This window comes from Rissa tridactyla, chromosome 6 (assembly GCF_028500815.1).
Source record: "Rissa tridactyla isolate bRisTri1 chromosome 6, bRisTri1.patW.cur.20221130, whole genome shotgun sequence".
Lineage (NCBI taxonomy): Eukaryota > Metazoa > Chordata > Aves > Charadriiformes > Laridae > Rissa > Rissa tridactyla.
In genome coordinates this window covers 36,711,578-36,735,476 of record NC_071471.1, presented here as the reverse complement: position 1 = coordinate 36,735,476, position 23,899 = coordinate 36,711,578, and the positions used below count along the sequence as shown (strand labels likewise).

Below are 23,899 nucleotides of genomic sequence, written 5' to 3'. Positions count from 1 at the left end.
GGTGGCAGCAGCCTGACAGCTAGCACCACGGTGGGTGAAGTTCATGGCTTGCTTCTGAGGGATATTTGGTCCCGGAACATCTTCAAGAGCTCAGTGCAGATGGTGGGGTAGAAACCCTCAGTGCAGAGAAATGGGCTCAGAGGCCCCCAGATCCCTTCTGCTGGGCAGCCCATGTTCCTCCCCCAACTCCCCCCCACGACCGTGTCTCACGCGATGCTCCAGGCCCAGCTACTTGCTGGCAAATGCATTTACTGGTCCCAAGCACCACTGGAACCTGTAGGCCCTGATTCAGCAAAGCAATTAAATGTGCTGAGCATCAGGCATGTGCTGAAGGTAACTCACCGCTTTGGGAGACAGCATAGTGGGGTTTTCATTGGGTATCTCACAGGCAGTACATAACAAATGCCCTTAATTGCCCTGTGACTTCTTAGCGAGGTAGGAAGAGGATTTCGAAGAATCAAAGTCACGCCGGTGGTTCAGACTTACCGGTCAGGGTCATCGCTGAAAAAATAACTGACTTTGCCGTATGTGCCCACGTCATTGTCAGTTGCCTGAAAAAAAAAAAAAAAGTTAATTAATAAATGAAGGTATTTATGGGAACATTGCATTACATGCACTGGGGAATCCATTGCATCCTCTTTACCTGCGTGTACCCAGCACGGACCTCGTGTGCTGCCATTTATCACCCGAGCGATGCGGGGCTGGGGCTGTCTGTGCTCGCCTGGGTTTACCCACTGCGTCCCGGACTCCCAGCCTGCTCTCAGCAACAGCCCTCCATCCACATCTCTCAGCATCACTTCCAAAAAATTTGGCATGGGAAATACAATGTGTACGTATCTTCCCTGACATATTAAGCCGATCTGGGAAGCGCCCGTGAAATAAAGGTTTCCGTAGACAATTCTTGCGGGCCACCCGTCCTGGCCCCGTGAAGCCCAAGAGCCAGGACCCTGCACCCGCAGCTCTGACTCTGCATTCAGGGCTGATGGCGTGCCTTGGGGCGGCAGGGAGAGAAATAAAAACCTATCCCGCTTCAAAACTGCCCCCCCCCCCACCTTGACTAAAACACAGACCAGGAAAAGCAAAGAAAGGGATTTAGACCTTGCTTTCCATAAGAAGCCCTTCCTGGGGGGTGTTTTGCGATCTGCTCCAAGCCCACCGAGGCAGGGACGCCTCTCAGGATGCTGCGGCAGGACTCGGCGCACGTACAGCCGCCGCCAGCTGCCGGAGCTGGAGCAGGCTGGTCACGGCTAAGCGACCAGCACCTTCTGGGGAAGGTGTGCGAAACTCAGCCTGTCAGCTCTGGATGAGCCAGGCAAGATTTATGTGCGTTTTAAAGTCTTTTCTCTAATGAATAGATAAAATATGCATGAGCGGCGGCAGGAAAAAGGAGTAGAAATTTTTTTTTTTTTTAGCTGAGGAAAGTGGAATACAAGCCCCAAAATACCCTTTTCCTCCCCCGGTATATTTTCTAAATTGAGTCCTGCCCGGATTACTTAGACATCAACAGGTCTGAGAAAAAGCAGGGTCAAAGACACATTTTATATCCAGATACCAGCAAAAGGCTGTATTTTAGGACTGGCATGGAACACAACCCGTTCCTGAAACCTCCCTGATTTATCGATGGCCTTGATTACCCTTGACAGCAGAGCAGGAGCTTGTGCACGTCAAACAGCTTCACCCCTCTGCGCCACTTACCTGCCACTCCACGGGGTGGCAGAGGGGCAAAGGCAGGAAAACTAGCCTGAATTAATTCATTTCCCCGCCCCGGTAAACCCTTCCCCAGCGCAGGTGGTAAATTCCCGCTGCTTTACGCCAGCTGAAGGGCGCGCTGGTGGGAGCCAGCCTTTCAGACCTACTGATTTTCCCGATTTTCCTCTCCACTGCTAAGATGCGATTTACTTTTCACGTGTGTTGCATTTACGTTCAGTAAAATGGAACGAAACTGCCAAAATCTGCCCGGAGAGATGCCCATGGAGCAAGTGGCACTTGCTCCTGGAGGTCCAAGCCCTCTCTGGGGTGCATCTTGCTCCTTAGAGGACACCAGGGAGGACATCTATGAAGATGCCCCATCCCAGCCAGAGCCAAACGGGAACACCTGGGGAGGAGGGGGGTAAATCTACCATCTGCCCACCCCAGCTTCCCTCAGCAAATTAATACTGGTATTAGTCCCCCATCTTGACACTTGCCAGCAGCCCAGGTGGCTGCCAACCTTGGTGGCAAACCCCCAAATTGCAGCTGGGGCTGGCCAATCAGAGTCTTGGGGCCTCTCTCCCCAAAATCCTCGAGCATCCTCAGCATTGCCTGACCTCAGCATCCTTGACCTCCCAGGCAGGACTTTTCCCAGCCGTTACTTCTGTGCCCACAACCCCCGTGAACCCCTAGGTCCCACTAATCCCTATGCGGCTGGTGCGAGAGCAGAGCCCGGAAAGGCATTTTCCGTGCACCTGGATCGGCTGGTGATGAGATAATGATTTACGGGGGGCCTGACAGTGCCACAAAGCACAGGCAAAACTAATTCCCTTCATTTGGCCCCGTACAATTGCACTTGGAAGCGCTTACTGTGGTGACAGACAATGCTGGGAAAGTGTAATTTTCTTCTGCCGAGGAGAAAAAAAAAAAAATATATATATATAGGGAAGGAGGAAGGTTAAAAGGAGGTTAGCATGGAGCCGCTCGGCACAGGGTCCTGGGGAGCCGAACCAGGAGGCGGGGCTGGACCCCACGCTGCGGCGATGCCGGGCCAGCCAAAACTGCCATCAAGGCAAAGCCACCAGCTCAGGAAGAGCCATGAGGCCAGGCAGCCTAACCCTGCCCCGCACACCGCCTCACCAGCTAATTAATTACCCTCATTTACACCAGGGGAGTTGGAGGGTGATGCCTGCTCGATGGCTTTCCCGTCAACTGAACATCACGGACACAGCGCAGGGCAATGGAGCGGGTTACTTGAGCGTGACGGGGAATACGCAAAAAGCAAACCCATGCGCGCTCAGCATATTTAATTTTGGGTCTGCGCGCATTTCTCCATCACCAAACGTTTTCCCTCTCAGGGTGAAAAAAGATGCTCAGATGCTCAAACCCGCTGGGGAGGCGACACGCATCCCCTTTGCTGAGGGCTCCCCAGGAGCACACGCAACCGGTGCAGCAGAATATCCCAAATCCCACCGAGCCGAGGGCTTTGGGGGCCTTTTGCGATGCCGGGGTGCCAGCTGTTTTCCTGTGGCTGGCCCCCTCATCCCCCTGGCACGCATGCATCCCTCCCCACAGCCAGGGGAGGGAAGGCATCTGGCTGGAAGTTTCCCGGGGTTCCACCTGGAGGAGCAATCAAATGGCTTTTTACGGCTGCTCCTCTCCTGCCCAGAATATTAAAGTGGGATTTGCCCACTGGAGCCTGCAAAAAGGCAGGATGAAAACTCAGGTCCACATCTGTACTTTTATGAGCTGTCGCCGGTGCAGACCATTTCTAAAAAAAAAAAAAAAAAGCAAAACGAAAAAACCACAAAAAACCCCCCCAAACCCAACATTTGCGCAGTTAAACTCCGGGAGAGCGACAGGACGAGGAAGCCTGGCAAACCCAAAGGATTAATTTACAGAGCCACAGCTTGGCGCGGGCACCCGGCGGGTGAATCGCAGGCGCACGCAAATAAATACCCGCAGTCCTGCCCTCCCTCCCTCCCTCTCCATGCCCCAAAGCACAGATATTTTGGACATCTCCCTTTCATCCCACCGAGGGCTACCATGTCCATCCTTCCCCACCGGCGGGGCTCAGAGACAAAAGCGCGGAGCCGGCAAGCGGTTCCGCTCTCACAGGCAAACCTGCAGGAAAGGGCATGTCGTCCAATTTGTTCGGGAAACAATAGCAATGTTTGACATGTCATCAGGATTGATGGAGCAGAAATTTACATGGGAGAATTCCGTTTTAAACAGCTCCACGGAGCTTCGCCAGTGATGGTTTCGACATTCATCATCCGCCGAGCTCCACTCCGCGACTCCTTAAACTGCCCGAGATTAACTCTACTCACAGCAGCTTCAGGGAGCGCGGCAGGCGGAGCATGGAAAGGCTTAAAAAGCCGAAAAAAACCTTTTTGGGCAACATGGATCCCCCACCAAGCCCCTGGGATGGCAGTCTTTTCCCTAAATCATTCTGGGGAGGGATGAGGAGCTGAAGGTTGGTTGCAGGGATGAGCAAAGCATGTTGGAAGGATGGATGCTGTCTGGATGAGACAGTTTGCCACGTCCTGCCTGCCTGAAGATGGCTCTGTCAGCACCGAGGGAGCCAAATCCTTCCTACCTTTCCAGGGTCGCTGGAGCGGGTCGCAGCTCTCCTTCGCCCTCTTTGTTTTCCCTCCCCACCCTCACATGCAGAAACTGGGAAATAAAAATTGATGGGGAGCAAATTGCTTTGGCCAAAAGCTCTCTGCTTAAAAGAGTCGCAGCAGGAAAGCAATTACCCAACGTCAAAAAAGCTGTCTGGGCACTGAAGTGACTGGGCCTGAGTCTCATCTCACCGCTGCTGCCTGCTCCTCCCCTGGCCACACTGGCTGGGCGGTGGGGACACCGAGGAACCGCCGCTCCGGCAAAATGCCTGGGGCTTGGGCCACGGGAGAAAGCAACTGGAAGGAAGATTCCCATCTGCTCCCAGAGAAGCTGTGGCTGCCCCATCCCTGGAGGTGTTCAAGGCCAGGTTGGAAGGGCTTGGAACAGCCTGGTCTGGTAGGAGATGTCCCTGCCCAGGGCAGGGGAGGTGGAATGAGATGGTCTTTAAGGTCCCTTCCAACCTAAGCCATTCTATGATTCCTACTTTTTTCTGGTTTTCTCGGAAAATGAGGCAGACGTGGTCACTTCTTGGGGTTTACTGGGCAGCCATGGGCTACTCAGACCACAGCACAAACAACCCAGGGTGGGGAGCCATGCCCTGTCATCATACCGATTTTTGGAGTCACCTAAACCTGTATCCCTCCTTAAATGCAACCCATGGCAATCTTCAGGGTCCAGGGGAATAACAATCAACCCCTGGTATCCACCCAGATTGGGATTTGATTTGTCACTTGGAGGAGAGAAATGTGAAGGGCCAAGAGCTTCCAGGAGAAGAAATTGCTGGGCTGAAAAACGGGCTCAAGAAAACCAGTGGAAAACCTACTTAAAGTCATTATGCCCTTCCCAGACGGAAAACAGCTCTTTTGCTGGCATTGCCTGCCCTGACTGTGCTCTTTCCCAGGCCTTTAAAGAGCAGCCGCCCGGTTGGAGGTGGCAATCAGGTGCAAGCGGAGTCATCCGGCATCGCCGCTCTGGAGCCCAGCAGAATGATTAACTGGGAAGGTGGGAGGCGGGAGCGGGGAACCGGGGCGATGCTGGGGTACCGCCGCCACCGCCTTCCCCAGCCGCTCCGGACCACGGGCTCTGCACCCAGCCAGGAGCTCAATCGCCGCTTAATGACCCCAGAGGGCTGCGCGGAGCCTGGTTGAGGGGGGGAAAAATAGCCAATCAACCCCCCTGGGAATTGCAGAGCTTTTTCCCCACCTCTTCTGCCAGCCACCGGGGAAAACAGCCGCCTCCTTGATTGTGTTTTATAACAGCGTTCCCTGCAGCAGCAGCTCCTTGCGAGCCAGGTTAACACTTTCCTTGGGCAGCCTTGATTTTAGCAAGGAGTAATTTACTGTAGCCGGGCTGTTGCAATGGCTGGAAACCCTGTTTTAAAGTGCGAGTCGACAGAAGACAGCCTTTAAGCAAGAGAAGCATCTCGAGCACGGGTTTACACCATGCAAGGTTGAAACCAAGACCATTTAGACACCCGCCTCATATATATATTTATACTGGGTTATACTGGAATGGGTTATACTGGAGTTCCGCGCTGGAGCTGGGCGCAAGTGCTCCGCTAATGAACCGTATTGATTTCATACTCTCCCGTTGTCCACCTAAATGGCAAGCGGCACATCTGATAGATTAAATAACCACGCAATTGCCTGGCTTGACATCTCAATCACTTTGCTGTCGGGTCTCTAATGAATTTTACAGCCCAGCAAAACGGAAGAAATTAAGGTCAAAGTCCGGTGGGGGAAATATAAATCCCCAATGATCTCTGAAGTATTTGCAAGAGCTCCTGGAAGCCAGTCATGCCTTCCACCATCTGCAATTCCATTTCATCCAGGTGATGAGCATCATTTGGGGCATGGCGGGCAGAGGGGGAACAAGAGCAAAGAAGGAGGGAAGAGCCAAACGGGTCCTTGCCTGGAGATGGACATGAACACGTTGAATCCTGGCCTGGAGAAAGGAACGGCAAAGTCCAACCATTCTCCGGCAGGAATGAAGACAATTCACCCTGGAACTGGACGCAGCTCGTGGTTGCTCCCGGTGTGAAGCAAACCCAGCTGGAGAACAGGCTTTTTAGTTTGTCAGCAAGGGGTAGCAAGCCCAAAACACATCCCTGAGAGCTACAGGGATGCACTTTGTTCAGCCCAAGGAAACCCATGGTCCAGAAGCCATGGGCTCAGCTCCAGAAGCACAGCATCCTCACTCCCCAGGAGCTAGAATCTACACCTGAGTCTCAGTCAGACAGCAAGCAGCTGCTTCTCCAAGGTGTTTGAGGGGATGGAGAGCCTTAGTTTTACTCCTGGGACTGGAGACACCACAAGAAGTTTGGTTATAGGACGCAGCAGCCAGCCATGGGAGGATTGAGCAGAGTCTATGGCCCAAGGCAGAAGAGACCTCTGGATGATGTGATGGATCTCAGGAGGTTGATATACATGTCTCGTGGCTCCCAAATTCCCTGCTCAGGCAGATTATCCTTCCTTTTACACCCCAACAGCGGCTCGTCAACAGCATGAGGGGCTGCACAAGGTCGTCTCTCCACAAGGTGATGTTGCATCTGTCACCGCATCGCTTCAGCTAACGGCACCCGCTGGGTGCGGACCCACACAGGGGCTCTTCGCTGGAGGAAACAGAGCCCCGGATGCTTTGAGAGAGACGTGGGCGCTAGGGACACGGGGGAAGCCAGCCGGGAAAGAAGATTAAAATCCCAGGAGCTCTGTTGGGGCCCTGGGTGGGAAAGCAGAACAGAGCTGCCCTTGCTGAGGGTCTGGGAGAGGACGTCGGGAGGTGAAATGTTGGTTGCCCTCAAGGGATGGCTGAGAAGGAGGTGTGAAGCCGGGGTGTGCGCACAGCAGCAAGCATCACCATGGGAAAAATCCTCCATTCATCTCCCAAATCACCAGCCAAAGCCAGCAGCAAGGGAAAGCCTCCCAAGCCCACCTCCTGCTGGGAACACTGGGAAGGGTGGGGAGAATCTTGCTCCCGGGGTTGTGCTCGATGCAATTTGAACAGGAGCAGGTCTGCCTTTGCTCCATGTTTTTCTTTCCCATCTCACGGGCTGAATTGGCTTTTTTTTTTTTTTTAAGGGGTAGGGCTGTGATTTTGTTTTGTTTTTCCCACCTCTGCGCTTTAGCTGTGCATTTATCCTGACAGCTCCATCAGGACAGGGAGAGGCTGCAAAAGCTGCAATAAGTGTCTCTCTCCTCGGCGCTCGGGCTGTCATGATTCCTATTCCACCCCATTTCGGTCCTACAGATTGATATTTAGATTAGAGAGATAAACACAGCCAAAGAGCACTGGGCCCTGACAGAAAGACGAGGACTCAGATCCGTCAATCACACTGCTACCTGGAAACTCCATCCTCCCCTTCCCTTTATTTACAGAGCTGGATTGATAAGAATATTTAACAGGAACAAGGAGTGCAAGCGTTTTTCTATATATTTTTTTTTTTTAAGGAGAAGCACGCAGGAAGACGACAAGCCATTCATGTTTAACTTTCCAGGCAATTTGGATTCGTCTGCTTTGATTATTTAACTATTTACTGTTTCGTGTGTTTGCAGTTTTCCTCTCCTCTTACAGATAAAGGATTCAATTTTCTTTTAAGCGGTGGGGAAATTGGAAGAGATTTTGTTCTGTTTAAGCACAGCTGGAGTCGGAGCACTCAGGGGGATTGAGAACAACAAGATCAATTAAGATGCTAACGCCGAGGGTGAGCTGTGAGGGGCTGGGAGGAGGGACAAAGTCCAGGCTTGGAGAACATCAGAGGTGTCCAACTGGGAGACCCCCTCCTTCTCCAGCCTCCAGGAGCTGCTGCTGACCCGACATTTCACATTCCCACCAGTGTCCTGTGAATTCCCGCCTGCTTTCCTAAACGTCCTCTCCCCATGCCTAAGCCCATCATCTGCACCACCCTGGATGTTCGGCTGGCAGTCCCCCATTACCACCTCCCTGGCGTTCAACCTCTCCAGCAAAGCTTTCCCATGCATTTTCCATTCACTCCAAGCAGAAAGAAAGGATGGAGGTTGACCTGGGAGTCCTCTTCTCCCAGTGTTTGGCCACCCTGTGCTCCCCATACCGCTGTGGGAAGGCGGAGGAGGTGCAAGCTGCTCCTAACACATGGGCAGTAGGTGACTCCCTGCAGAGCAGGACACAAACTCAGCCCCCTGCGCAAAATTTTGAGGATCAGTCAACTGGAAAAAGTCGAGAAGCCCTGTGGTATCCCCATCACAGCATGGGGCAATGCTGTTCTACTGACCACCGATGCCCTGTGAGATGGTGGGCTGCTTCACTCTCCAGTCCTAATGCTGGGACAGTGCCCCAGGAGCCACGGATGGGGCAGGGGATGGTTCATCTCCCACCTGATTCCTTGCAGAAGTCAAGAGCAGGGTGATCCCTAGAAGCCTTTTCATCCATCCATTGATTTGTGAGCTATTTCCCCATCTCACTCCCCTCTCCGACTGACTACGTTCCTCACTCCATGCAATCTCTCCAAAACCTGGAGTGATGCGGGCTTTCCCTCAAGGCCAGTCCACACAGTCACCGTCGCTACGTGAGAGAGGAACACAGCTCGGGGCAAGCCCCTTGGCACACAGCACCTCACCCACCAGCAGCTTGAAGCTACAGCCAACTCCTCTGCTCAGCCCCTACAACTTCTCCCTTTTATCCCAGACTATTGCTGCCCCCTGTGCTCACTTTTTCGCCAAGAAAAAGAAGGGGAAAGAAAAGCTCTGGAGATCATCAAGAAACAAAAGATGCAGATGTTAGGGGACAGCCCTTGGCCAAGCGGATGGAGAGATGCAGGGTACGGTGAGACCTGAAGGCAACCAGAAGAACCGTCCCCAGGTTTACAAAGCCCCGTCCCACCCATGTTGGCCATGTGCACTTGGAGTTGGACAAACCCAGGGGGATGCAACCCCCCCGGGCAACCCAAAGCCACCCTGGGACTGCTGCAAAGCTCTGGGTCAGGATGCAGGAGCCCATGGACCACAGCATCGCTGTGGCCCCGTCAAACTCACGCCAGCCGCAGGCTGACAGCTGATTGAGAAAGTGATTTGCATTCTAAATAGGTGCTTATTGATGTCTGCAACCCTCCTTCCCAGGGTGGGAAAACTACATTATTACTTTCTTGTTGACTGGCGTTTACAGCTGGTTGGAAAGAAGGGGAAAGAAAATCAGGCCGGGATCGATTTTCCCCATCCCTGATGTGAGGCCAAAGAGAGATCGAAGAAGCAGAAGAAAACTGACAGCTGGGTGGTAAAGGAGAGAAACTTTGCCAAGCAAATTAAAGGTTGCCTTAATGAGGAGAGTAATGGAAGGTTAATTAGCTCATTTACTTCATTAGGCTCTTACTAACAAGGCTTCTCCCAAGGAAGCGCAGTGGCAGAGTGGGGGAAGATGAGAATCCAGGTGAATGGATGTGGCTGGGACAATGATCAGGGAGGGGACAACCCATGGAGGGCAGCAGAAAGGGACTATTCAGGAATGTGAACCAGAATGATATAAATAATATATATATACCAGAATATAAAAACAATATCTATATACACACACACACATATATATGAGAATATATAGGCTAATGCATTTGCAAAAAAGACAGAGGGACCTTTTCTTCCCCCACTCCGTAAAATAATCTGTAAATTATAATCTGAAACTCAGGGGAAAAAAAAAAAAAAAGGAAAAGCAGCATTTTTTAAAGCACAAGACTGTCTTACAGATTCAGGTTATCGAGCCCCAAGGGAACACGGTGCTTATTTTACCCGCCTTGCTGCATACCACAAGTACAGAAAATCATTCCCACGCTGAAATCGATGCCTGATAGTTGAATCGGGCACCGCAGTTTATAGTCTGAGGTCTGCGGACTGCTGGTGATGCTCAGACTATTCCTGAGGGGCTGCAAAAGATAACTGTGGAAAGCACACCGACAGGCTTGCCCGAAAATGTCGGGTGTGGTGGTGGGGGGAACGTTTCAAAGCTCTGAGAAGTCTCAGCATCCCCTGAAGGGGTGATCCAATCCCATCCTATCCCCTAGGGTGGTTGTCCTGGGGAGAAAGGACAACCATCCCCAACGTGGGGAGAAACCCAGCAGCACTGCAGAGCCGAGACATCTCTGAGTAAGGAGGACACCAAGGCATGGCAAGAAGCGTAACCTCAGGAGGATGTGGGAGGATGAGGTTCCAGAGAGAAGGCAGTCACCAACTCAGCAAGGATTTGGCACAAATCTCATACACAACCATCCCAGGGAGGCATCAAGGTTATTTTTAAAGAGCAGCGGGTCTGAGAGAGGTGCCTGAACGAGCAGCTGGCTCGTCCGACCCGGCCTGAGCAAGGAAGAGCCGGCAGGAGAGCGTGGGGAACCGCAGGGGTTAATGCCTCTGCTGGAGACGCTTCTCCAGGAGTTTGAAGATGGGCAGCCGGGCAATGTGCTCCCTGCAAACCCCTCCACATCTCCCCCTCTTTGTCCCAGCCCTTTGCCGGGAGCCGTGGGGTGGGAAGGGGTCACACAGCAGCCCCCCCGGCTCGCTCATGCTCACGTGCCGGCTGATGGAGCCCACAGCCACCTGCCAGGGCCAGCCCAGCCACGCCAGAATGGGGCCAATAACGCAGGGAGGAGGGATCACGGAGCTGGGATTACTTTCCACACTTCCCTGGAGACCCATTTTTCTCCAGACCCTTCAAGGCAAATCAAACGCATTGTTGTGTTAAAAACAAGTTACTTGCGGTTTGTTTGGGCTTTAATGATTTTGGTTATCGGAGATTTTCAGGAGGACTTCGCTGCGCAGGTCTGCAGCCTACGAGGAGCTTAAGGAGACCTCCCGCCCCTTAATTCTTCCCTCCCACTGGGTTGTCTTAGGCCCCTTCCCCATTCCTGCAGGACCAGCAAATCCATCAGCAACGGAGAGTGAGGCACGTGCCTCGCTCGTGCAGGTCGCTGGCTTTTGGGAAGCCGGCACCATTCTCACCCCAGCTGATGGCCGCTGCTGTCAAAGCAGCAGCGTCCAAGGGAAGGTCTGGAGGGGAACGCAGCCCCTGCAGCCTCGCGGGGCAGCAGGTCCCAGGGACGCCGCAGGCTCAGCACGACAGGCGCTAACACACGCTCACACCTTCCCGGCTCTTCCCAGCCGAGCATCCTCCACCGCACGCGAGGGGCACAGCACCGAAAGGACCCGGGGCAGGGGGATGCTGGACGGAACACCCTCCCTGCTCCTCTCCCTGCTGCGGGGGAGCTCGCTGTAAGCTGGGACAGGTCTTGGTGACCCCAAAAGCACGGCCATATTTTCATAGCGTCTTTCACCCCAGAAAGTTTCCCAGCTGAACGCTGCATCTAAAGCCAGTGCCTCCCCCTCTCCCTAAGTCACAGAAGAGCTCCTCATGGGGAATTTCCAGCCCTGCCACATCCAATGGGATTGTGAGCCCAGGGGCCACTTTTAAAACACCCCCCCCCCGTGCCTTGGAAAGGAAGGAGCAGCTGGGTCTGACGCCTGGCCAGCACGTCCTCTTCACAGCCACTGGGCATGGGACCCTGGGACACTTCTGCTCCCTTCTCAGCAGACATGCTCCATGAGGGCTTGCGATGCAGCGGTACTACCCCCTGCTGCCGGCAATGGGGCAGCTTGGAGCGGGACGGAGAGCAGCAGCAGATGGGGGGACACAGCCTGAGGGCTTCTGCCGGCTCGGGGCTCAAACAGGACTGAGGGACTGGCCCCACCATCCCCTGCCCCGCGCTCCCTCCCAAAGCAGAAGGCATTCCTTCTGGGTCTCCCCCCCTCAATCCCTGCTCCCACGCAATAGCTCTTCTCCCCGCAGAGGGGATTTGCCCTGGGAACATCACCCTTTGTGCCAGACCTCGCTTCCTGCAAGGCTCGTACTGAAACTGTTAGATTGTGGCGCGGATGACAGACCGTGCCCTTTTATCTGTCCCTCCTTCATCTTCCTATTGATTTGTCCCTCTCTGCAAGGGATTTAACTCCATCTGGTCCGAGACCTGTGGACGTGTCTCTCGTCTCACGGCTCATCCTCTCCTCCAGCTTCTCAGGTGGGAGAAACGGGGCTGGAGATGCCCTCCCCTCTCCTGCTCCTCTCACCCCAGGAAAAAAACAAGTTGCTGGGACCTGCTTTGGAAGATGTTTGCTTATCCCACTGCAGGCTACGGCACAGGAACGGCCATTCATCCACCCTGGCACTGTCCTCCCCCAGGGCTTCCTACCACACACAGCCCGGAGCCCTCTGCCCTCTGCCGTGGCCGGCAGCTTTGTTCACCGCATCTCCCCAGGGCACAGCCTTCCAGCCGGTTCCCTGCTACTAGGGAAAGCCAGCACCCACCAAAAGCCACCAGGCAGCACTTGGCAGGGGGCGTCACAGCCCCAGTTAATTTAGGGCACACTGTACATTCTTGGTGCTTCTCATTCCTGGAAGGCATGAAGTTATACCGGCTGCCTGCTTGCTCAAGAAGTGTGAAATTCTTTCTCTGACCTTTTCTGTTATGTTATTAAGAGGCTTCATGGCCAGTTGTTTCAGAAAAAAAAATAATAATATTTCAATATCTGTTGGTAGCTGGGGCAGAACTTGCCCATATCTTCATGCTGAGCTCTGGTCACCTCCCTGCTTCACCCCAGCCTTGCTGAAGGAGCGTGCTGCTATGCGGGACCCTCTGAGCCTCTCCAGCCCGGCTTTTCCCTGCACAGCAGGGCTCAGAGCAGGGGAAAAGAGGAGTTTGGATGAGGGAAGGCTACTGACAACTCAGAGACCCAGGGCAGCCTGCCCACCCCTCCGCTCGGCCGGTGGGTTGCAACGCACGCCTAACTCCAATCTGCGATGATTTATGTTACAGGGCAAGCTGGAAGCTCTGTCTTGAGTGAGGACCCCTTCACGCTGGTCACCAGAAAAGCAGACACACAAGCAATCTCTGGCCTGAGGGGCTTTTCACACAAGTCAAGAGCACAGAGGAAGGAGAGAAGGCTGCCTTCGGGTGTATTGCCGGCTCCCTGCGCACAACAGGAGCTGTTCCCGTGAAGCCTGGACTATCCAGATGTTCCCGTGCAAGCACATGACTACCCGAACCCATATGATAAATGCCTTTCACGGAGAGAATTAAACAGACGGATGGATGGACCGGGAGATGGAGGGAATGCAAAATACAGAACAAAATGCAGATAAACAAAATCTTAGATGGGGGACAAGGCTGCGGCGGGTCAGGAAAGTAACCAAGATTAGCCCAAGAAGGTGTAGGGTGGCTTATCCGAGCCCCACGCATCTCTGGGCAAAGGGAAAGAGGCAGAGAGCAGAAAGCAGGCAGCGGCTCCGGGTCCCCGCCGGCTGCTTGCACTTCGGGTTGTTTTACAGTTGATTTATACGTGTAACAGGCAATGTTTCTCTGCTGTCACTGACATTAGAGGCTGAAATGCTGCAGAGACGAATGGCCATTTGTCACTGCAAATGAAGTCTGCTTGCTCTTCCCCCCCCCCCCCTCCCGCTTTTTTCATTTTCAGCTGGCCAAGTAGAGGGCAGTGGGGAAAGGGCGGCAGCGAGGAGCGCACTCGCTCGGGAGGGCAGGCTCGCTGCTCTTCCCGCGTCACAAAGGAAACCCCCTTCATTCCTGTCCAACCTGCTCTGGATGACCCGCCTTTGGCAGGGAGTTAGGACTAGATGATCCCTGAAGGTCCCTTTTTCAACCCCTGCCATCGTGCGATTGAGTGATTCCCCTCGCCTACACCCACCCAACAACGCACAGCCAAAGGGGAGAGAGCAAGGAAGCGCTTGCTGGAAGACGGGCAACCAGCTCAAGGTCTTCTGGGAGTAACGTCTGCTCCTTCCCTGGGACGTTGGACTGGGCGGAAGATCAGCAATCTCCCATTGCCTCGGCCCCCCATAGTTTTAACTGCTCGCTTCCTGCCGGGAAGGAGCTGCAGGAGCTCCTCTGCCCTGCCAGCTGTGCTTGGCCACCTCTGGCAACGGCTCTTGGGAAGCCCCTTGACACCTTCTGATGACTGCTCACCCCAGCCTACACGTTCGCCTGTTCCTCCCGATGTCATAAACCTCCTGATTTGCCCTTAGCACCCTGGAAACCCATCACCTCTCCCAAACACACGGCCCTCCAGCTTCCCTTGGAAACACAACCCTAATGGATGGTGGCACCTTCACCGGGGGACAGAGCCACATGGGGATGCTTCACGTTGCCACCGAGCAGGGGGGCTCAGTTTCAGGGTGACAGGTTTCCAGCCAGCTGCAAAACCTGCACTTATTTGCACAAAGGGACGCTTTAGGAGAAATTTAGATTAGTTATTAGGAAGAAATTCTTTGCTGGAGGGTGGAGAGGCCCTGGCCCAGAGAAGCTGTGGCTGCCCCATCCCTGGAAGGGTTCAAGGCCAGGTTGGATGGGGCTTGGAGCAGCCTGGTCTGGTGGGAGGTGTCCATGCCCAGGGCAGGGGGCGGACTGGATGGGCTTTAAGTCCCTTCCAACCCGAACCATTCTATGATTCTATGATTTTGCAGCCCTGAACAGGGGGACCCAACAAAAATCCCTTTACCCAAGGACATCATTCAGTGGCCACCAAAGAAGCATCACTCTATGTAGCTGGCCAGGCTTTCTTCAAAGACCCATCCCTAATCCCTGTGGGTGAATACCCATAAAGAGCTCCCAGGCAAGTGGAAAAGAAAGGAAAAAAAAAAGAAAAGGAGGAATTTATGAGCAAGGAAAGCAGACTTTTTGTCTGGGGCACGTGAGACAGCTGGAGAGGCACAGAGCACAGGCAGTGCCATGGAAGCGAGCAGAGGGCTGCATCCCAACGGCGAGCGGCAGCAGCAGGAGGAGCTGGTACTTTACGAGGGTTGTTAAAAGTTTGGGATCAGCTGGGAGGGCAATCTGGATTTCAGCGCTAATTGCATCCATTCTGATTTATCATAGAAGATTCAACTCCTGGCATTTTGTGTTCGCTCCGAAATGCTGGCATAGCTGGAAGTTGGGGAAAGAGGAGACGCAGTAACAATCTCATTGTTTAGTGTCTGATGGCCTGACTAGCTAAACATCTGCTTGAAATATTAATAACTGTCAGATGGGAACAGCTCGGGGGCTCTATACAGTTTCACACCATCTGTTTGTAGAGTAAACACACTTAGGCACAGGCGCCTACACCCAACTCTTTTGTCAGGGCTTTTATTCTCTGGATCAGTACGCCTGTGCTGATGGGTGGCCAGGGGCTGCGTCCTGGGACAGCAGGGGCAATCCCTTCTCGCCAGGGATTTTGGGTGCTTCCACCAACCCAGGCAGGAGGGACGAGCCCTTCAGAAATGCCCCGCTATTGTCCCCACCTCCATCTGCTGCACAACCATCCTGCTGCCAGCTCTGCTAAATGCAGTCATTCCCCTCTTTTGCCATCCTTCACCCTTTCACTGGCTCAACTGACCTCGACTTGGTTGAGGAAGATGAGACTGCCAAACAGTGAGAAAACCCACACAGAAAGATAAGCATCGGGCGTTCACTCTCACCGATGAAGCGACCAAGTCTGTTAGGTACCAGCGCATCTTTTCCCGTAAAGAATTAAGGTAAGAGAGAGGCAGTGAATATGCGATGGGACACAAGCCACGTACACAACGGCAATACTTGGTGGATCCCATGCGGTAAGGAGGAGGGAGAGGCCAAGACCATGAGCATCAGGATCAGTATCTGCAGGAGAAGCCACTGTTTGCAGATGAGACCTGGCAGTGCAGGAGTCTCCTTGAGCTCCTGCTCTGGTGGGAACCACACATACCTCGTCCACAGACCAGGAAAGGTCAAGGCATCTGCTCCAAAAGTCCATGGGAGGAATACAACCCACCCCACCGCCAGCCTCTCCCGCTGCTCCCTTACCACGCTTCCCCAGCCCACCCCTTGGTGACAGGCACTGCAGAGCCAAGGACTTGGCAAAGAGACGCAGGATGCTCCTACTCACGTGGACCTGGAGGACGGTGGTGCCCACGGTTGCATTCTCAAAGAGGCTGATATTGTACAGGGCCTTGCTGAAGATGGGGCGGTTGTCATTCTCGTTGATGAGGCTGATCTTCACGCGTGCAAAGCCGACGTGGTCCGGGATGCTCTCGTTTGCAAAGAGCTGGACAGAGAAGTGAAGGGGAGGGTTGGAGACACTGTTTGTGAAGTTTGGTAGAGTCATCTAATTCTTCAATGGAAAAAACAACGCTCTCGTGAGCTCCCTCACCAGAGGAGCCAGCTCAATGCTACCCACCAAAGCATAGTTACTCAAAAAAATAGAGAAAAGCCCCTTCCCTCTCCCCTGGGAGCTGCTCAGCTCTGGGTGACCTCAACCCTTGGGTGCACCAACCACCCTGCACCACCTCCCCTCAGCAGCCCCGGCCTCTGCCTGTCAAACTGGGGAACCTGCCACCCCACCGTGGCCCGCAGCAAGGGTAAAAAGGCTTTTGCCCATGGAAGAGGGGCTGCATGGAAGCGCCTCTGCCAGGATTAACACTGCGGGTGTGTGGCATGAGCCTGCTTTGCCTTCCTTAAGAATTTACAGCTCAGGCAGAGAGCAGGACAAAGCTGGAGCAGGAGGCTGGGGAGAGCTTTGGTGCCTGATAGGGGAACTTAAAACAAAGTTTTAAGCTCTATAAAACTTTTATGGCCTTGTGACATAGCAAAGGGGAGCACGCTCTGCTTAAGCTCTTACAGCTGAGCCTTTGGATGCCGGAAAGAGAGAGAAGGCCACCCACCTTCTTTTCTTTATTATTATTTCCATTTTTTTGGTCATATTGCAATGCTTTGGATTAGAGAGACTAACGGTCACTGGTTAATGGTCACTCTTAAAAATACGGATGTCCCATAGAGCACAGGGGTTGTTGGCTTATTCCTCCTGCCCCAATAGTACCCGTACCGAAAATTCGTAGCGAGGAATGGTCTCAAAGTCCAGCGGCACCGCCACGCGGACACGGATGTCTGCCTTCCCCTGGATGGAGGTCGGTGAGATGATGAAGTGGTTGGAGTTGTTGCCCACCAGGTAAACCTCAAAAACACTGTTGGGTCCCTGGGAAGGGAGAGAGGAAGGTTGACAGTGACAAAGGAGGAAGGACCAGGCACAGCCGCTGGGTCAGGCTGCGGTCACCATGGACCAGCTGGAGGGGGAGCACAGGGCAGAGGCAACAACCCGGCTGCAAAGCCTGTGCGTCGGGCACAAACCTGCCGGCACCAGCAGTTCTTCGCCTTCAGACATGTAAAAATGCAATTACCAGAGACGCAGGGGAGCCTTTCTCTGCTTGGGTTTGGTTAACTGAATCACAGGGTTTGGCACCAACCTTAAGCACTCTTTGTTGTGTTCTATTACACTTACTGGGTGTACAATGCATACGATTTCTCTAAATCTTCTTTTCATGTGCACCCGTTTTGTACAAAGGCCATGTGCATCCCTGGGATAAACCCGCGCCGCACATGGCTGGAGGGAAAAATCCCTTTTACTGTTTCGAGACCCACGCGCGGCCCAGGGTATCTATCACACGCTGAGTGCCTCTCCCAAACAGGGGGAGTACTTTCCAGAAAGACAGCTCAAACTGGGAACTGGAAAACTCCTCCTCGCCCAAGCCCTGGCCGGCAAACCAGCAGGACCACCGACATGCCTGCAGCAACGTTGCAGGACCCTCGCTCCGGGCACGATGCCCCTTTGGCAAAGCACGGTCCAGCAGAGCACGTGAAAAGCAAGTTCAGAAGCTGCCAGAGCCAAATTTCCAATTTTCCCCGAATGACCTCCCTCCTATCAGAAAAAGGGACCAATTAAATGCACGAAGGGGCACTAATAGCAAAAGCTGGCTAAGCGTGACTGCCGAGAGCCAGCGACACGAGCAGAATCCCTGCTTGCCCTCCTCCTTCCCGCATTCCCCGGCAGCCGGTGGAGCTGGGGGGCAATCTGAGCATCTCTGGAGGAGCCACAGGGCAGGAACAAGCCCTGAGGGCACCCATGGAGCCACACGAGCGAGCCCCTGAGAGCACCCATCACCCCAGGAGTCCGGCAATGCTCATCTGGTGGGTGATGGACAGAGGGAATAAAAGGGACCCCTCTCGGGGCAGAATTAGCCCCTTCCAAAAGCTGCTTTGCTGGCAAACTGGGAAGTGACAACCCCAGCACGAGTGAGGGATGCTCCCCGACACCGGTACACAGCCCAGGAGGGAGGGAGCAAAGGGTACAGAGAAGGGTAGAAGGAAGCATCACTCCCCAGGCTGTTATTTCATACCCTATCCTTAAGACGCCAATTTATAGTGAATGACCACTTTCCACCGGCAACACAAAGCCATTTCATTGAGGAATTTCTGCCCAGCTCCGCTGCTGAGCCCTTGGTGTCTCTCCCAGGGCCTGGTGCCCTCCCCACAGTACACAAAAGCACCTTTCGTGGTGGCGAGATGCGAGGGATTTTCATGGAAGCCGGAGAGGAGTGAGTTTGTTGGAGGCATGAGATAAAAGTCGAAACATCAAAAGAAACCCAAGTATTTTGTGGGAAGAGAGCCGGGTGGATTAATTCCCCTCCAGCTGGGGAAGCAGATCAGCCTCCAGATACCCGCCATCCCTAATTAGCAGCCTCTTGAGTCCCTCAGTCCCCCCATGTGAGGTCTGGAAAAGGGGAATACTTCTCCCTCTAAGGAGGGCTGCCGCGAGTTGCCATTTATATGTTTATTCAGCTATTTCTTTTTTTTTTTTTTGTTTCTGCCCCCATGCTGCTTTCCTTGCTCCTAGTTCCCGGAGCCCGTGAGCCCCCTGCGGATGGCTGAAAGCAAATCTGAATATTCAAATTGTTATCAGCTGCCCAGCAGAAGGGGCTGGCTCAGCCCGGCTCACAGCGAGTACCCCCCGCTCCGGAGAAAGCCACGGGAAGCTTCTTACATTTTTCCTCCCCCCATTCCTACCTGCTCCTGCCACCCAGAGCAAACAACGGAGCTGAAAACATATGCGCAAAGAAGAAAAACAAGCGACATCTCCCCGGGCTCGCAAAGGTCCCGGGGTGCAGTGGTGGGTGTCAGGGATGAGCCGGCTCTGTCAGCATCATCTCTGCAGTGCTGAGGATGAGTATGGGATGCACGGGCGCGCTAACGGTCCATGACCTGCTTTACCTGCTCGTTTCACACCCCCCCCCGACCCCTTGCCCACCAGCTCCCGTATAGCTCGAGTTTTTTCCCAACGCTAAAACCAAATTTTTCTTCTTTTTCTTCTTTTCGAGGCACAAAATTACTGAGCAGCCTGCCAAACCTTAGCAACCCTCCAATACTAGACCCGTCCGCATGCACCCTCCATCTGAAACAAATTAAGCCATTCGTTAAACAGGCTTCGGAGGGAATTTCTTTATTTCACAAAGCCGGGACACGGGCACATGTTTCCCACCTCGTTCCATCCCCGGCCAGCCCACGGGGCCACCGCTTGCCGTGGCTGGAGGCTGCTGCCCGCTGCCTCCTTCCTAGCAATCAAATCTCCTCCCAGCCGTAGCTGGCGCCGCAACTGATGGAAATTTCATGTCAATTCAGCTAAAAGACAATTGTAGCTGCAGTTGGGCATAATTATTACTTTGTTCTTCGCGTGCGTATTCCTCAGAGCATGTAATAGGAGCCGCACCGTGTCCCTGCTGCCACAATGCCGGCATCAACCTCATGCCGGTACCCGACCTCTGGAAAAGCGACTGCTGACTGATCTACCCCCGGTGCTTCACATTTGAACAATTTGTGAGGGACCTGTTTGCCAGCCCCACACGCCCAATACACCTTTTAAATTCCAGGGGGCTGGAGCAAAGGGGAGACCGTCCCTGGGCACAGATAGCGCAGCGGGGACCAGTGGGCAAGGGCAGAAGCTCAGGCATGAGGCTGCAAGATGGCAGGAGGTGGGGACGTGTGTCCCTCCCAGAGGTCCCGGGCACCATGTGGGACCCGCTCATGGCCAAAACCTGCCAGACTCGGTCCCAGGGCATGGTCCACCACGAGTCAGGGAACGCCTTCTCACACCAGGAGGCCAGAAGCAGCCACATCAGCTGTTACAGCTTTGGCAGAGGACGGACCCTAAGCTTTATCCCTGCTTTTTCACCCAACATTGCCCACTGGCTTGTTCCATCACTCCTGCCCCCACCCAGCCCCTTCCTCATGGGAGTGCACATGGAAATGCTTCAGAAATTATTCAACCTTCCACCACTCAAAGGAAGTATTTAGCATCACTTACCGATGGCTACACAAATACTCAAAGTGAACTAAACCCCAAACCCCTAGACAAGCAAACAACCCTTTCTCAACCACACCACTCCCTGAAATCACCGAGGTGCAGAGGTAGGTTGGTGGTCTGCAAGCATTTCCAGCACAAAGTAAGCTAGATTTTGGAAAAACAGCCTGCGATCCTCAGGTTTCTCCTCTTTGTGCTGACTTAGTACAGGGCTCCCTTCAATTCCCTCCACCCTAGCTCGGCTGCAGCTTGCTTTTCCAAAATGGAGAGCCCTGCCTTTCCAAAGCACAAAATCCAGCGTAACTCCAGCTTTCCTCCCAGCCACTTTCTACATACGGGCTATTACCTACAAAAAGCTGAGGAGGGTTTAATATCCCTCCTTCTGGCAAGTTTGCAAAGAAAGGAAAGTGCTCAGAGATCAGGAGTGGTGGAGGAGGAAGAGAAAAAAAAAAAACAAAAAGGGTTGTGTTGTTTTTTCCTTTTTTTTTTTTTTTTTTTTTTTTTTAAAAAAAAAAGCAATTAGTGCCTCTTTGTACAGCTTGGATACCTTATGCCTGGTTCTAGCTAGTCAGAGACAAATAATGCTTAATCTTTCCTTTGAAAATATGAAGAGGGTTATTCTTTCCACCCACTTCAAGGCATTTTAACAGGAGTGCTCCGAACAGCCCCTCCAGCACTGCTGCCCCTCTTCTGCCGCCCAGCCGGGCCACCTCGGCCTCCAGGCACCCATCGCCCCCGGCGGCACCCATCGCATGACACCACCAACCACCCATTCCAGCGCTCCCTGGGCATGGCCACTGGTCCCCTGTGGCCCTACGGACCTCACTGGGGATGCGCAAACGCTCCCCGGCCTTTCCCATTCTCCTCCCCACGCTGGCAGACGGTTTCTCCCGTCCTTCTGTCCATCCCAAGCGTCAGCCCTCGCCCGCTGCCCCCCTCGCGGAGGAGTTTTCTCCTTCCCCGCTCTCCCCAGGTTATCTGCTGAATTCCACACACGCCTGCACAGACGGGATCAATCCGAGGCTGCCTCGCCTTCAGCTTATCTCTGCTCCAAATGATTGATTTTCCCTCTTTAAGGGTAATTTGCTGGTGAATTCCATGTATTGCAAAAACCCCTGTGAAATCTAATTCAGCCCGACTGGCAGCTGGCACTTTTGGGAGAGAATACTCGAGCGCCGTCAATTCCCCTTTTACAGTTCCTTGCTGTGTAGATCATATTTATAGTGCGCGTGTCTGTCATATGCATATATATGCTACGAATGATTCATATATTGCACCTGCACACGCATGGGCACATGCGATATCCCTGTGCGAGTCTCTGATGGAGCTTTAAGCAACAAATACTGTGTATTCCCATGGCCTGGATTTTCTCTTTTTAAATTCCCCATTTATCTTCCTCAATATGCTTATTTTGGAGAATTGTTTCAAACTTATTTCAAAATGTCAGCCCATCATATTCGTGCTTTATACAGCCTCTGCCCTTTTCTTCCTCTTCAGTCAACTGTGTCAAGGAAAATCAAGCGAAAGCCACGGCAGAAGAGATGGTTTCTCCGGCGTGTCCGGGGAAAATACACTGCGGTTTCTCTTAATACACCTCTGTGGATCTTGCAGCGATCGGAACCTCAAATGCGGGAAGCACTGAAGGATGCCCTGCTCCTTCTCCTGCATGGCCAAACCCTTTCCCTCTCCCTAAAATCCTCCATCAGGGCACCAGGCTGTATCACACCAGCCTGTCCAGAAGGGATATCCGTGTCCCCCGCCTCAGCCAGCCTGGGAGCAGACGAGCCCAAGCTACCCAGCCCTCCCAATTAACGCAAGCTAATTCCACAGCTGGGGGCTCTTGCTCTCTACCTGGAAATGAACCTTGCTGCAAAAGCGGATAATTCAAGGCTTTAATCTTCCGTCTCGCACGCAGGATTTACTCATCCCTGCTGATCTATCGCAACAAGAGTGAGAGGAGAATCCAACCCCAGGCTGGGAATGCGTGTAAATACACGCACACCAGTCTTCTGCTGTGTCCAGATGTGGTGTCTCAGCCTAAATACTGAGCAACTTCCCCACATTTTCATAAGCAGCTCTCAAACGGCTTTGGGAAGGTGGTTTGCTGGCTATCCGGCAGAGAGAGAAACTCAGCCATGCCGAGGTTAATGCTTTTTTCTTGGTTCACAGAAGACCGGGTCCAAAACCCTGGGCACCAATTTCTCCTGTGCTCGAGTGTTTTCGACAAGCCGTAGAGAATGCGAAAAGAAAAACCAGCACTAGAGGTGGAACACCTCTTGGCTGCACTCCAAATCCACGTCTGGGGTCATCTCAGCTCAACCCGGGGGCATGCTCCTCGAGATGCTCCCTGTCCCACCCCGCACCCCCGGCCAGCTTCTCTTCAAGCAAGGCTGGGGCCACCTCTGAGGGACAAAAGCCGGGAATTTGCAAGGGCCCAACGCAGTGGAAGGGGTTTCTCCTTGGAGGCACCCCGCTTGGGTACCTTGTCTGAGCCGTTAATGCCAGCCTAGCCCCAGAAAGGCACTTAAACACAGAGGTAAAAATCAAGCGCGTGCTTTCAAGCTCGGTCTTGTGTGCAATGTAAATACATTTTTAAGTGCTTTGCTGAATCGTTTAATCTAACTCCTTCAAAAAGCAATCATTTAAGTTTGTGCAAAACACACCAGAAGAAAGGAAGACCAAAAAGCCCCACCATTTAAAAAGGCCGCGTGGGCCTGGATACAAAACACCTTCTTGTTTAATGGCCTTGGTAGCCCACGCAGTGTGTTTTAAGGGCCAGCCCCACGCAACACCCCTTCCTCCGGCTCTACAAAGACACAACCGGGGTGCCAGGGCAGGCAGGTTCCCCAAAGCCACCCAAAAAACCACATGGGACCCCTGTGTGAGGCAAGGTTCAGGCGTGGGCTGCTCCATCCAAGTAGGACCTCAACAAGCATGAGGGCTGAGGGAACAGCATCACATTTTTCCGGAGGGGCAGAAGCGGCTGGATGGCTTGGAAAGAAACCAACCTGCCAAGGGGCTCTCCCAGGACACGGGTTGGGAGGCAGAAGACAAAACTCGAGCAAAATGATCTTCCCCAAGACTCGAGCTTTGATTTCATATGTCTCTACCCATCTGCTCTCATTTATTCATCTAGCTGCTCTCCCCGGAGATGTGTATAATCCTCTTCTTGTTTTCCTTTGCCCCTTACACAAATGAATTGTGTCATCTGCAGCGTGAAGGCCGTGTTGGTGAAATAGCTTCTGTCAGCCACGTCCTCAGTCACCTCCCTGCCTGAAGACCTCCATCCTCAGTGTCCCATCCCTCCACCCGCAGAGGGCCCGGCGCCATCTCGGCTACTCCAAATCCAGCTGGTTTGTAAAAGCCTTGCAACTCTCATAAGGTACTTGAGCATCCAAAATAACCATCGGGCAACTATCTCCCCC

At 53.4% G+C, this 23,899-nt stretch overlaps 1 protein-coding gene across 6 annotated transcripts in view; it reads right to left on the bottom strand.

Annotated features, from left to right (window-relative positions):
• Nucleotides 1–23,899, bottom strand: part of CDH23 (cadherin related 23) — a 210,387-nt gene that overhangs the window by 67,353 nt on the left and 119,135 nt on the right. For 5 of the 6 annotated variants that reach the window (XR_008467045.1, XR_008467046.1, XR_008467047.1 and 2 more), the window contains exons 12-14: nt 17,169–17,318; nt 16,233–16,391; nt 487–551 (exon numbers count right to left, since the gene is read on the bottom strand). Coding sequence is in view for 3 of the 6 variants with exons in the window: in XM_054205963.1 (XP_054061938.1) it covers nt 487–551; nt 16,233–16,391; nt 17,169–17,318 (374 nt within the window). In the remaining 3 variants the exon portion in view is untranslated. Of the gene's footprint in view, nt 1–486; nt 552–16,232; nt 16,458–17,168; nt 17,319–23,899 lie in introns of those variants that run through there. The other variant, XM_054205961.1, reaches the window with a different exon arrangement.